The sequence below is a fragment of the Achroia grisella genome, unplaced genomic scaffold (assembly GCF_030625045.1).
Source record: "Achroia grisella isolate CSIRO2021 unplaced genomic scaffold, CSIRO_AGI_Agris_v1 utg512, whole genome shotgun sequence".
In the NCBI taxonomy this organism is placed as follows: Eukaryota; Metazoa; Arthropoda; class Insecta; order Lepidoptera; family Pyralidae; genus Achroia; species Achroia grisella.
Window position 1 is genome coordinate 2,212,793 of NW_026712906.1, and position 15,907 is coordinate 2,228,699.

General features: G+C 36.1%; 1 protein-coding gene across 1 annotated transcript in view; it reads right to left on the reverse strand.

Moving 5' to 3' along the window:
• LOC131846718 (G-protein coupled receptor Mth2-like) overlaps positions 1-15,907 on the reverse strand; it is a 19,324-nt gene continuing 3,417 nt past the window's right edge. Inside the window, exons 3-8 of the mRNA XM_059196098.1 lie at positions 12,150-12,341; positions 8,404-8,482; positions 6,896-7,077; positions 3,602-3,761; positions 2,694-2,882; positions 1-1,825 (exon numbers count right to left, since the gene is read on the reverse strand). Coding sequence (XP_059052081.1) covers positions 1,684-1,825; positions 2,694-2,882; positions 3,602-3,761; positions 6,896-7,077; positions 8,404-8,482; positions 12,150-12,341 — 944 coding nt within the window. The 3' untranslated portion in view covers positions 1-1,683. The remainder of the gene's footprint in view (positions 1,826-2,693; positions 2,883-3,601; positions 3,762-6,895; positions 7,078-8,403; positions 8,483-12,149; positions 12,342-15,907) is intronic.

Consider the following 15,907-nt stretch of genomic DNA (forward strand, 5'->3'; position numbering starts at 1 on the left):
GGTAAAATATATCAATATATCTACTTTAGGAAAGAGATCAATAATACAAAAATACAATACGAGTAAACATACAGATGTGTGCCGTAATAATATTTAACATTACGTTAGTGCAACTTTGTGCACACGTAAATTACATACATTTCAACCCTTCCGATTCCGATTGATGAATTATCCATTCAAATAGCATAGAAATTACGAACCCCCTTAGACTAAAGTCGTATGCGTCAGGCTGTTGTTATCTTACAGCCGCTCCATAAGTCCCCCGGGTTTTGAATGTACTCTGCACTAGTCGCCATTGAAGGAGTAAAGGCCAGCTGCGGCCAACAGCATTAGTAACTACTAATACTAAAGAATAGTTCCTATGTATATTAGTAATCTAGTTTATTTTGTTCCATTGACACAACAATTGAATCTTATCTATACAGTGTTTGCTTCTGTGGAAACAATAACAGACTCTCTTACTTCTTACAACCACACCACCTTATTACTCTGCCTAATGGTTAATTTGGTCCTGGGTCAGATCAATTTCAGATTCAGATTGTATATTTACGTCACGTATATTGTATATTACGTGCTTATAAATATACAGTTATGTTTGAAAGTTTAATAAAAATTAATAATTTTATTAAGGAATTAAATTGGGAATTGCAATTAAGCAATTCCCAATTTAATTCCTAATAATATATGTATTGAATTACTTATTAATTATATACCTAATAGTAATTCTTATAGGTACTTACTGGAGAGGCAGATAAATATTGTAAAAACAACGATATATTATTAACATACCTACTATTTAAAGCATAGGGAAAAATACCACAGGATTTTCCTTTTGTAATGTTATTATTACAGTACATATGTACGTGCTAAATAGATAACAGAGTATCTATACATTTTTGTACTTATTTAATGGTAAATATAATAAGTTATAATGCAAGCTTCTTACAGTAATAATAATAATACCTTAACGAATATGCTGACTGTGGATTCGCAGATCAGGAAAACAGAGTAATTATCAACTGTTACTTTTGTAATATTGTAATCGTAGCGTTTACAACATTTGACATGCCCACTTTATTTGGGTATATTTGAAAATAACATGGCAATTGACTATCCTACCTCCGTCTTTCGGATTCAACAGATTAATTGTTATGTATGTTTCCATTACTGTAGAGTTAGTCAGAAATATAAATTGACATAAAACGTTTGTTTTTGGTTTGGTGTCGTCCAGGACGGAACTTTCAACTTTGTAGCGTAACCATAGATTTTTTATTGTTTTAACTGTACCTATAACCAATACCCTATATTGTCTTTGGTAACGTGAATTGGCATAAGCAAAAAGGCGTTACTCTTAAATATAAAAACTAAAAAAATAACATCTAATTGTAATCTCAATTTTCTAAGTATTATTTATTATTATTATTATTATTTATTATTTCTCTATTTACGGATATAAAAGCAAATTCGACGCAGATTTTTTATTTTTAATACAAAGAAATCGCAAATTTATATACAAACTGACGGCCCGCCTGATATTAAGCGATAGGCGTCGTCTATGTACATGAACAGGACTACAGATGTAAAGTTCTCATGTAACACTCGTGATACCATTCCAGAGGTATAAGATGGCATATCTCTTATCTCGTTCTTTCGCCGCCGAGATGATCCACAATGGACGAATTATCAATTCATTGGCATCATGTTTATAGACGGTACTCCACTTACGGCCACTGAGGAGTTACTGGACCTGGTTGCCTTTCTGTCATTGCCTTTTGTAGTGACTCTGTTCTCCAGATAATCAGTAAAATTGTTTTTTATACGCAGCCTGTAAGAAAACATATAATATTTTAATTTAGATGAACATCATAGAAAGTTTTTGTAATTGGATTTGAGAATGTCGTGGACTAGTAGTTATTTAGTAGAGCATCGTCGTGTTAATTCAAGAATTTAAATTCCATCAAAAATAATGTGTATAGTATAATTATAATTAATAATCATTATCTATAAATATAAATACGGTACATAGACTAAAATAACATTTTTAACAATTTTCGCAAATCGTGGGTCACTCTTTAGTTTACCTATCGAGGTAAAAAAATCATATTGTATTGTAATTGTAATTATATAAGTATATATATATATCGTTATATTTTTTTCACACGTGGTGGAATGCCATATAAGCAGACGGGTCTCCTAGTGATCAGCATCATACACATCACGTTATCATATTACGCCCCTGTTACCCTTCATTCATTGAATTTTGGAGAACTAAGGTATCAAGCCGTAACCTGTAATTTCAAAGTCATATCTCACCCTACAATACAGCTTATTAAATCAAGCTGCTTGGCGGCATGAGATCGCATCTATTATAAATATAAACTCAGCCACAATTTTTTTGGTCGGTCATATTTTTTACCCCGTGACAATTCATCCAGGGCCATCTACTCTCAAGCTACGTATAGCTTGTGTTATAGGTAGTAAATATTAGGAAACGCCCAGACCAGTCATATTCTTCAAGGGTTCTACAAATGTTTGTACTGTGTGAGAAATCAAACCCGCGGCTTTCGGAAGAAAGACAGTCTGATTAACCGCTAGTCATCCGAGCCCACAAGACAAAACTATTACCTCTTAGGCGTATTTCAGCGAAGTAAACCACTAGGGGATGACGCTCTCAACTTCTTTCTTGCTCTTACCTTTTACAAATTTTCAATAATATGCTACTCTTGAACACGAAGACAAAGAAAATTAAGACTCCAATAAGAACATTGTAAGCGTCAACTATATGTTCAAACCATTGTGGCAGGAGGTTCTTATAGGCGCCCAGAACTTCAAATATCCAGTTTATTCCCATCACTACAGACAATTTAAGGTACAGCGCGAAACTGAATTAAAAAAAGAACAATAAACATTTACAAATACATTAATACACATTAATAAATTCCTAAGTACATTAGCATTAGTATTCCATATTTCTTTTAGTCTATTTGTTGCCTTTTCACGACTAAACAGCTGAACCGATCTTAATATCACGAAGACGAAAAAACGGAACCTATCTCATTGAAAACAGACGAAGTTGCTTGTAACAGCTAGTATTCCCTCACAAACATTCTTATTTCTCAATAAGAAATTTTGTAAGGGAATATTTATATTGGATTGCTTTTAATTCCTTTCATGCTATTCACAGAATAAAATTGTAATGTCATCCAAAATGTTATACGGTATAGTCTGTATTTATGAACACCTGCATCACCAGGGGTATTGTAAGTGTGTTGCCGTTTAAGAAGGAATAAGCTCTTTTCTTAAAGGTTTCAGTATCGTATCGGTTACGTAATACCATTGCTGGAAGGTGATTCCACAAGGTGGGTATGCGTTTCAAAATTTTGTAGGTAAAAACATGTTCATCGGGTCCTTTAGTCCATACTTAAAATTATGAATGCCAAATTTAGCTGTCTATCTGTTTGTCTTTTCATGACTAATTGGCTGAACGGATATCTGTAAGTGGGGTGAAGTAAGATATGAAAATGTATGCAAACGAAGACGTGGATATATGATAGTAGTTTATAAAAATGGTTCGCATAAACGTTTATTTTGTATAACTTACCGGTTCTCATTCTTTTTATTGTTCTTAGTAATATTTTTGTCAAATCGTGATAAGTCTCTCCTTACACGCCACATGTTGAAGGCGGTCAAACCAAACAGTAGTATATTGACTAGCAATATAACTAGAATTGGTGCCAATAAGTAAGTCATTCTGCTATTATCTAGAAATTGTAAAATACAGTGACGTTAATTACTAAGTCATCATCATCATCATCGCAGCCCGGAAGACGTCCACTGCTGGATATAGGTCTCCCCCAAAGGCCTTCCCACACTGCGTCTTCCGGTCCGTGGTCGCCACTCGAGGACTTTACTGCCCCAAAGGCCATCTGTCCTACGAGCTATGTGCACTGCCCATTGCCACTTCGGAGTCGCAATTCTTCGGGCTATGTCGGTCACTCTGGTTCTTCTGCGGATCTCCTCATTTCTGATTCGATAACGCAGAGTAACTCCGAGCATAGCCCTCTGAGTGACTCTGAGCTTGTTCATGAGACCCATAGTTAGCGACCACGTCTCTGTGCCGTAAGTCATCACATATTATATAGTATGATTTATTGATTAACGACTACAAAAATTAATTCATCGATATATGAAAGATATGAGAATAATAATTACTAGGGACCTTTATCAACGTAATTCCCCAAAAGAGATTTTTTTATATATATGTCTGTTAGTCAGTATGTTTGTACGCACTAATTTCCACTGAATGTGGGTGCAGTTTGTATTATTATGTTGCAGTAAATTTTACTTAATGTTTCCTCTTTTTCTTAGCTGGAGGCATTCCCACGCTGTGTATTCCGGTCCGTTGTCTATACTCAAGGACTTTACTGCCCCAGAGGTTCATTCAAATTCAAAATATCATTTATTCATGTAGGACATTTCAGCCGCTTATGAACGTCAAGTTTTTACATTAGATTTTTTTTTCCCTACCGTCCAGTTCGGTATATAGATCCAATTGAGAAGAACTGGCAAGAAACTCAATTGAATTACTTTTTTTTTTAATCCAGTTTATTAAATTCATAAAATGTTCATTCATGTAGGTCCGTAACAGACACCCATGACAAGTCTAATTATAATCAATATATATTGTATATAAAAGATAGTGTAACAATACACAACTACTTAGATAACATAATAGAATAACTTACACATCCAGAAACAAATCTTAGCCTAGTCTTACATCACAAAGACAATAAACAAAACAAATAAAATAAACAATAAATTAAATTGTGGCAGGCTGTGCTTCATTGCATCCAGTTAGACATTAGAATCTAATACAATAATAATTAGTAACAAACATAATAAAATAAGCTTTTTAATCTTTTTACCTCATGATTATAATTAAATTATTCATATCTACATAATGAAACACATCTTTTGTCCAATAAACAGATAATTAATATTTGCAAGTCATTTATAACTATTAATTTCAATAAATTATAATTATTATATTTTTGCTAACAAACAGAATTAATTCTAAAAGTCAGTAAATCTATTAATATATTTCTATATTTCCTAGGCATATGACATATATTCTATTTAAATAAAAACCTTTTATAAATTTATTAATATCAAAAAAACTGATAACATCATTATTGTAATATGTCATATTATATATTAAATTGTTCAATTTATGAATATAATTATTTTGCTCCGCCGTAAAGTAAACAGAATTGCACAAAATATTATATTTTTTACAGTAAGACTTAAAAGTATTTCAAAGGATTTATTTATTTGTTTTTTGTGTACTCCCAGACTATTTCCAACTAATATTATAATTGTTGTATTTATGGTAAATGACATTTCTAAAATTTTATTTATAACTTGAGTGAAAGTGGCACCCGGCATGCAATAATTAATAACTTTTTGGTTTAATTTGTAGTTTAAGTAAGTACCCACACCTTTTCCAACTTTATCTGAAAATACTATAACACTATCTTGGGATACTTCAGAATTTCGTAAAGTTGAAATTTTATTCTCTGTTATAATTGGAGAAAGTGGAACCGACTTACAATTAGAAGGTAAAGGTAACTTACTACAAGTGTAGTCGTTATTTACAAGTGACTTGTGTCTTTCTTCACTACATGTACACATATCAACGAGTTTATTTGCAGCCAATATATGTTCTGCTATTTGCTTTTTTGATATTTCATATTTCAGCAATGTTTCGTGAAGACTTTTTTGAAGTCGGGTAATCTCTAATTGCATGTTACCTACTTCAGCATCATATAACTGCATATTATTCCTATATATATCAATTTGCTCATATAAACTTCGATTGTCAGATTTAATTTTTAGCACATTACGATGATACTTCTTAATGTTTATTAATTTTTGCGTCTTTCTTATATATCTACTGATTTTAATATATTTCTTTATTTTATTTTTACTTAAACATATTTTGTTCCTGTCGTTATTTTTATTTAAATTATTTTGTAGACTATCCCTGATGGTGTGTAACTCATAATTACTTGCTAATAATTCATCGTAGAGGTTATTTGTTTTATTTCTTAGGGAATATTGTCTACTCGCTTCATAATGATTAATTATATTGTTCGCCTTATACAGTTCAATTTCTAAGTCTGTGATACGATCCAATGCCTCTTGATGTGTATCACTACACTGTTTGAATGACTCCACAATATTACAAAGTTCTTGTTTTAAATTAGTATTCTTTTGAATGACGCTTTTTATTTCCTCCTCACTGTCCTCACGTTCGTGCATTAGTTGGTCAGAAAGTTGCTTCAATGACTTAACTTCTTCAAGAGCTTCCCTCAATCTCGCTTCCATTGCCTGTGCAGTAGCCCTGCGGGTCGTGGTACCCATGGTTATCAGTTCAGTTCAGGCTTGTAATTTACTTGAGGAGCAAATATAATATTTATATAACAGAGGGTACTTTGAAAAAACAATTGTTGAAACCGTTAACAGCTGATTATACTATTTATATTAACTTGTGTTTTTATTAAAACTTGCTATTTTCTGTTGCTTTACATGCGATTCCAATAGATGCATATATTACACTTATCAAATAAACACGTATGAAAAAATATTTGGAAGTTATTAAGTCTGTACTAATTACTTCAATTCTCACAAGATCACTAATTATTTAAACATAACACTTTATTATTGCACATATTTTGTTTAATTTCATGTATTTATTTATTAATTTCATTAATTGCAAACTAAGTTATTTTATATCACTAATTTTTGTACCGGTCAATATAGACACGACCGCACGCTACGACGTTGACGTCAAAAAAAAAAGTCATTACATTATCGACCATAAAAAATAACTTACCAGAAAACGAACAAGTGCCAAACGACGGTTTAATAAAATTCGGTAGATGCTTTAAATCTTTGTTATCAATTACAACTTCGATCACTACCAGAATGGCGGGAAGAACCCATGCGTACAATCCGTAACACATGAACTTGTGACGTATACCATGACGGTTGATCCTGCGACCATAGTGGGTACCTCTGTAAAAAAATGACTTTTATTGTTTATTGTACATACACATAGGAAAAACAATAGTGATACAATAAATATAATTTACAAGGGCGAGGTTATCTCTAAAAAGAGATTTCTTTCAGTAAACCTAGAAAATGTTATAGGATAGTGTGTTAGCTAAATCAGCTATACATAGGTGTACGAAGAAACGTGTGCTTTTAATAAAAAAAGGTTTTTTTAAATCAAATATCGGTGTACGGCGGCTGTACACCAGTGGAAAATAAAAAGATAATAATAATAATCTCAGGACAATTCACACAACGCCATCTAAACTTTAGCTAGCTTAACTTGGGTCAAGTTAAGCCAGCTAAAGCTTGTGTTGCCGTCGGAGCTGGGGTAGAATGCACTTGCGAATCCCCTGGCTCCGGCATAGGCGCTCGTAGGTACACCGTGTGGTTTTTTAGTGGGTACAAGTCCCACACACCACCTCGCCATCCCTCCGGCGGGGTGACGGTCTTTTGAAGATTTTTCCACACGTTAAAAAAAAAAAAAAAAGCTAAAGCTTGTGTTGTGGGCGCTAGATAGCTGACACCAATACATAGATATATTTTTTTCGTAAATACATACATATTATACACAGAAAATACCCAGACCGACACAAATAATTATACCCGTGAATACAAATGTTTTTGCCGTGCGGGGAATCGAACCCGCGACCATCGGAAGTAAGGGTTTCGCTAGAGACTACAGCATGAGGTTTTTCAAGAAGGGTGAAGCCGATACAGTTAAGCGTGGAGTGTTGAAATATTCAGTAATGAAAATCGATTGAAGTTTACAGCTGTCCGTGTCGCTTGCGCATATATAGCGTGAGGATAGTGGACGCGTTCGCGTGCGGTGCGAGGGAAGTGATAACTGCTATAGGTGTCGCTATTTACGCACAAGCGGTGGGATCAATTTAATTATCAAATAAGTAGGTATACAGGTATGTAACATTAAGTTTTACAGATACACCCTACAAACGAACAATATATTTTACCAGTGGAGCATCAATTTATACATATATATAGTAAAAGGTAAGTATGGATTTATATATACATTATGGTTATTTCTATATGTTTTATGTGTTTTTATTTTTATTAATATTTTAGTTTTATTTTACAGGTCCGGTTCGCAGTCGCGAGGCACGTCGGCTACAAAGGGTATATTAAGGTTTCATAAGGGTCGGCATAACCACGTGACGCCCTGGTGTTTCAAGCGTTCATAGGCTACGGTAACCGTTTACCATCAGGTGGGCCGTAGGCTGATTGCCCTGGCGTGGTAAAAAAAATCATTTGACAATATGAATATGAACTTACCTGAATGTCCACCAAATATCAAAAGACATTACGTTCATCCACATGAAACTGCTTATTATGCCAAAGTTCACTAATGGAGCTGAAATTTATATAAATATTAGTATGTACATGCCTTAAATACTATATGTGTATAATAAGTTCTGTTTCTATTTATTGGCAAGAAAGACCAATTTTTTCACGGTATATATTTTACTAGCAGCCCACCCGGTTTTACACGGCTATTTAATTGTGTCAGTTGTTTAGTACTCATAACATAAGCTCTGCTCAGCATTATTAGAACTTCATGGCGCTATGTGAAATGTCATGGATTATTAACAAAATATATATAAATTGATGAATAATATATATATTAAGAATGGAAGAGACCATTAGTCTTAGTTAGTTTTGTAAGTGGCAGAGCACGACCACACGTGGTTGTTCAGCTCGATTGGGCCGCTCGAACCGGGAAATACCACACCTCGGCAGAAAACCGGCGTTAAGCGTTATCGCGTTTCGCATGGTGATCTGTAGGTTCCGGACGCCCCTACCCCTTCCCCTATCTCTTTCCTACTTCCTTCCCCTACCCACCCCTTTCTTACATAACATGGCAGCTGAATACAGGAGATTTTTACCCCAGGGTGGTACCAGTAACCATGTTACTGGAGAACCCACCCCTGAGAGATCACACTCAGGCTACCCTGAGTATTCTGGGGTGGGCAATACTCCGCTCAATTTGGCCAAAAGGAAACCGAGCAAATCTCCATCGGCGTTTCCCTTGCTCATAGTCAGTTTTTGCAACATTAGGGGAATTCATTCCAATCTCAACGCCGTCCACCACCACCTAGAGACGGCGAGGCCGGCTTTGCTCTTCCTTACGTAGACGCAAATATCCTGTCCCGACGATATTTCGTACCTGACCTACCCTGGATATAAATTGGAACACCATTTTATTCCACGGGCCGGTGTGTGCGCTTATGTCAGAGAGGATATTTGCTGTCGCCGTCTTGGTACACTTGAAGGTACTGACCTGTCCATTTTATGGTTGCGTATAGATTGCGATGAACACCCCCGCATCTGTGTATGCTTATACAGGTCCCATAGCGGTAACACCGAAACTGCCGACTCATTGAACACGTCGAAATGGCTACAGATTTTTTAGTCCAACAGATTCCCTCCGCTGAGGTCGTGATTCTAGGAGACTTTAACGCCCATCACGCTGAATGGTTCACGTACCATCGACTATGCGGGGAGATCTGTTCATGGCTTTGCTATGGCGTATGGTTTGACGCAACTGGTATCCTCGCCTACGCGAATTCCTGATGTTGTTGACCATATATGTACCTTCACTGTTGGACTTTCTGCTGACTTCTCATCCGGACGAATATCAGATCTCTGTGGAAGCCCCACTGGGATCCTCTGGTCACTCTTTGCCGCGATCTACTGATCGACGTCGTGTTTAAGTCGGCAGATTGGGATGAGATGCGAAGTTTTTTGCATCTTACCCATGGGAGCGAGTTTGCTTCACACTGGACGATCCTTATGTAATAACTGAATCTGTCACCGATGTAGTACTTCAGGGAATAGAGATGTTTATTCATTCATATTTTAATTCCCAGGTACCTCTCGGTGGTAAATCTCAATCCTGGTAAAGCGGATCTTGTAGATCGGCATCTCGCCATAAGCAGGAATGTTTCCGTGCCTGGATTGCAGTGAAGTCGAGTGATTCAGATACGAGTGCCCATAAAAGGAAGTATAACTCCGCTTCTAGGTCCTTCAAAAGAGTTATAGCCACAGCAAAGGAGAGGAACACATCAGCAGAATTGGTAGGAGACTGAACAGTCTTCCTTCTGGATCTCGGGCTTTTTGGTCTCTTGCTAAAGCTGCTCAGGGAAATTTCTGTCAGCCATCTTTTCCACCACTGCGCAGAGAGGATAACTCGTTGGTCCAACATGCTAAAGAGAAGGCCGATCTCCTTGGGTCTCTTTTTGCATCCAACTCGACACTGGATGATAGGGAGCAATCACCGCCGGTCATCTCGCGGTGTGAGACTTTTATGCCAGAGGTAAAGTTTACCCAAAAGCTGATACATAAATCTCTTTTCTTCCTAGATATCCACAAGTCGAGTGGCCCTGACGGTATTCCTGCTATTGTGCTCAGGACGTGTGCACCTAAGTTGGCTCCGGTACTAACGCGTCTTTTCCGGTACTGCTACTCTACAGGTGTAGTCCCGAAACTTTGGAAGACGGCTTTGGTTCATCCGATCCCTAAGAAGGGAAATCGCTTGGATCCGGCTAACTATAGGCCCATAGCCATCACCTCCTTATTCTCAAAGACCATGTAGTCGATTGTCAACCGTCAACTCCTACGATACCTAGAAGGGAACCAGTTGATTTCTGATCGTCAGTATGGCTTTCGCTAGGGTCGGTCAGCTGGTGATCTTCTAGTGTATTGGACACATCGGTGGGCAAAGGCTATTGAGAGTAAGAGGGAGGCCCTATCTGTTAGTCTGGATATTGCGAAGGCCTTTGATCGGGTTTGGCACAAAGCTCTTCTTTCAAAGCTACCATCCTTCGGGTGTGTTCCACAAGGCTGTGTGCTATCCGACTCTGTTCCTTCTGCATATCAATGACATGTTACAAATCAACAACATTCATTGCTATGTGGACAGTACCGGAGATGCCTTGTACAGCGGCCATGCTCATATGTCGCAGGCAAAAGTTATAGAGTATCGGAACAAACTTGTGTCTGAAATCGAAACTTCACTCCATCAAGTTTCGATTTGGGGTCAGGAAAATTGTGTTCAATTCAACCCCAAGAAGACACAAGTTTGAGCGTTTACCGCTAAAAAGAATCCATTTATCGTATCTCCTTAGTTTCAAGACACTCTCCTTGATGTGAAGCCAAATCTCGAGGTCCTTGGCGTTGATATATCCAGTGACGATCAGTTTTGCGGTCATTTGGAGGACAAGGCTAAAATAGCCTCAAAAAAGCTTGTTGTGCTCAGTAAAGTGAGACGATAGTTCACGGCGACCCATCGCTTGCAATTATACAAGGCGCAGATCCGGCCGCATATGGAATACTGTTCTCATCTCCGGATGGGAGCACCACAATACCAGCTACTTCCATTTGACCGCAGCCAGAATCATTGGTAATCAACGTCTATGTGACAGACTCGACTCATTGGCTTTGCGGCGAGATATTGCATCTCTGTGCATTTTCTACCGCATATATCACGAGGAGTGTTCTGAGGAATTGTTCGGATTAATACCAGCTGCTGAGTTTCACCACCGTACCACCCGCCAGAAACTGAAATACCATCCTGATTATCTGGATGAATGACGGTCTTGCACAGTGCGGTTTTCTAGAAACTTTTTGCCATGCACAACCACATTGTGGAATCACCTTCCTGCAGTGGTATTTCCGAACCGATACGATATTGAAACCCTCAAGAAAAGAGCTTATTCCTTTTTAAAAGGCCGACAACGTACTTGCAATTCCCCTGGTGTTGCGGGTGCTCATGGGCGGCGGTAATCACTTACCATCAGGTGAGCCGCATGCTCGTTTGTCCCGTGTTATAAAAAAAATCATCTTCAATCACTATTCAAAAGGAAGATTTATATATATAATACTTGTGTGTTACAGTATAAAACAAGGCAATAAATTCAAGGCTTTGTAATGCATCCGTCCGAATTCGAGATGGGTTGCTAGTACTATATGATACAACGTCTAGTACATTTTGAAACGAGTACTTATATATTTGTAATTACTTATAACAAGGCAAACGGTGTTGTCGAATATATTTTCCCTTAGGCCTAGTGATTTGGTGGCCTGTAACAGAAATGCTCCTGAAAATGTGGCCATATACGCAATCATCACGTAACCAAATAAATTCTGTAGCTCCTTTAACAGCCCATAGACAACTATCACCAATATCATGAAGAAACTGGATATCAGCATACCTGAAAGAGATTTTATTTTGAAATAATATAATAAAAATATATATTTTTGTGTTTTTAAAATAACCTTATCACTTTTAATAGTTCAAATTCTCAGACCTAATGATTATGCACACAAAACTTCATAAGAAACAAAACTCTAATATATTTTATTCATAAGTCTCCCTTTATATGATTACAATATTAGAGAAACAAGATATGCAGTGTAAAACATAAAATTGTATTCTGTTTAAACAACCGTTACTAAGTAACTGACAATTTATTTCTTTTTCGGTATATTAGATTATAAACCTCAATATCGCCCCTTAATCTTATATACGAAATATATACAATTATTTGGACAACCCTAAGTCCTTAACAAATTTCTCATGTTTAACTATACAAAGAGGCTTAGTTAAAAGGTCTGCAATCATTTGGTCCGTTGGCAAGAAATTAATTTTTATATGACCATTGCCTACCGCCTCCTGGACGAAATGATGACGCATGTCTATATGCTTAGTCCTAGCATGGAACATACTATTTTCAGTTAGTTTTATTGTAGACTGATTATCATTAAATATTATATTATTAATTTGACTTGCTATTAAACATTCATTGAGAAAAGTTTTAATTAACATTGCCTTTTTACAAGCATCTGAGACTGACATATACTCCGCCTCGGTACTAGATAAAGCGACAGTCCGCTGTTTTCTTTCTACTTTCCCAACAAGTAATAGATTCCCCAATTTTGAAAACATAGCCTGTATACAACCTACGATCTATATGATTTGATCCCCAGTCTGCATCCGCAAATCCCGTCACAGTCAAACCAGTTTTTCCATAAGTAATACAGTAATCTATTGTACCCTTAAGATAGCATAATACGCGTTTAGCTGCTCTCCAGTGTATCTCAGAAAAACAGTTATTAAATTGACTTAATACACTTACTGCGTGACAAATATCGGGACGCGAACATACAGCTATATACATAAGACAGCCAATTAACTCACGATACTCCAAGTTGTCATCCTTCTTTTCTGACTTAAGTAGTTTCTCACATTGCATTGGAGTTTTCGCTGGCTTACAGTTCTGCATATTAAATTTTTCTAAAATCTTTTCTATATACGCACTTTGATTTAATGTAATCGTGCCATTCACTTTCTTTATTCTTAATCCTAATACTTTTTCTACTGGACCAAGATCTTTCATGATGAATTCTTTCATTATCATACTTTTAGTTTTATTTTTCTCTTCTTTACAGTTACTCATAAGTATCACATCATCTACATATAGAGCAATTATCACCAGCTTATCATCATTTTTCTTTACATAAACACATGGCTCGGAAAATAATCTCTTGAACTTTATTTTATTTACTAGAACATTGTTTATTTTCTCATTCCATGATTTCGGTGCTTGCTTTAATCCATATACAGACTTTCGTAGACGATATACTTTATTTTCACCTTTACCTTCATGAAAACCTTCAGGTATTTCCATGTATATAGTTTCTTTCAAATCACCATTTAAAAATGCAGTTTTTACATCCATGTGCTCAATATCCATATCGTATTCTGCAGATAGAGCTAACAGCATTCTTAATGTTTCATATCTCACGACTGGTGAATATGTTTCAAAGTAGTCTACTCCGTACTTCTGTGTAAACCCTTTTGCAACTAATCGTGCTTTATACTGTATTATCTCTCCATTCAAACCTCTTTTCTTCTTGAAAATCCACTTAGTTTTTATTGGTTTCACTCCTTTCGGTAAATCAGTTACAGTAAAGCATTGGTTGTCAATAAAGGATTGATACTCATCATTCATTGCAATACGCCATTGCTCTGCTTCAGAACTGCTTAATGCTTCCTTAACAGTTTTAGGCTCAACCGCTTCATAGGATTCTCCAAGTAAAAATGCAGAGAGAAATGAGTTGTCAGCTTGACCAGCTCTAGAATCATCAGATTCAAAGGACATATCAGGTACATAGGTTTCATCTAATGAACGGTCTTCGACGGATTCACTAGTTGAAGGTTCACTAATTTCATTACTTTCAGAAGTATTAGAAATTTGATCTACATTGTTATCATTATTTGAAATATCAAAGGATACTGATGGAGAAACAGGATTTATGTTCAAATTTGATGAAGTTACATTTAAATCCTTGAGAAACTTATTTTCTAAAAATGTTACATTTCTAGAAACAGTCAGCTTTTGACGTATAGGATCCACAAGCCTATACCCCTTAGTGTTTTCACAATAGCCAACAAAAATGTACTTTTTGCATTTCGGATCAAGTTTCTTTCTATTATTTTGTACTGAGTAAGCTACACATCCAAAGACTCTTAAGTTAGACAGATTTACCTTTTGTCCAGAGTAACGTTCTTCTGGAGTAAAACCTCTGACGGCCTTTGTAGGAGAACGATTTTTAACATACACAGCAGTACATACTGCTTCAGCCCAGAATTTTTGTTTAAGACCGGCTTCGAGTAACATACAGCGCACCGCCTCTATAATAGTTCGGTTCGTGCGTTCTGCGACTCCATTCTGCTGTGGACAGTAAGGGACTGTAGTTTGGTGTTTAATACCACACTCACTCAAATATCGTTGTTGCCGATGGCAACCTTTTTGATAGTTTTTATGTTTTTTTATATATATTTGAATTTTATATTTTGACGTTCTGTTTTTATATACTATTTGTTTTCTTATGCCATATTGTCTTTATATTTTTGCTAGCGAGCTGATTACACCTATTTTACCTCACCTAAGAACGTGTCTCATTTTTAACCAGCCTTAATACAGTCCATCCTTCCTTCCGTAACAATCGTTTAAATCGAGTATTCATGTACTCGCCTCCATTATCGCTTCTCAATATTTTAATCTTTTTATTTGTTTCATTTTCTACCTGAGCTTTAAATTTCATAAAACACTCAAAAACTTTGTCTTTAGAATCAATACAAAAACAAAAAGTTTTTCTAGAAAAGTCATCAATAAAAGTTAATAAATATTTTGCACCACCAAAAGAGTTCACCTGCATAGGACCACATAGATCCGTGTGTACTAAACCCAACACAACATTAGCTCGTGTAAACGATTTCTTAGGGAAAGGTAGTTTAGTAGCCTTACCTTCTATACAGGAGATGCATTGTTCATATGACGATACATTATAGTCAATGCCAGTTGCCATACCATTCTTGAGTAAACTCATGCTGCGACTATTTAAATGTCCCAAACGTCGATGCCAGATACCTTGACTCGCTTGGTTTACGTGAGATTGAACTTCATTTTTAATATTTGAAGATTTACTCACAGACATGACTGTACTTTTACGCGATCAACGGAATTTACATATGCAGACCCAGTTTGTAATTTATATAAACCAGAATTTATATATTTTACATAAATCCAATTCAAAAATTACACGATATTCTCGCTGTGTCAAAACATTGACAGACATTAAATTACATGACAAGTTAGGAATATAAAACACATCACATAGAGTTTTTATACCATCCTTAACTAAAATATCTGTATCACCTCGACCGACACAATTTATTTTATCTCCGTTCGCTACTGTCACATATAAACTATTA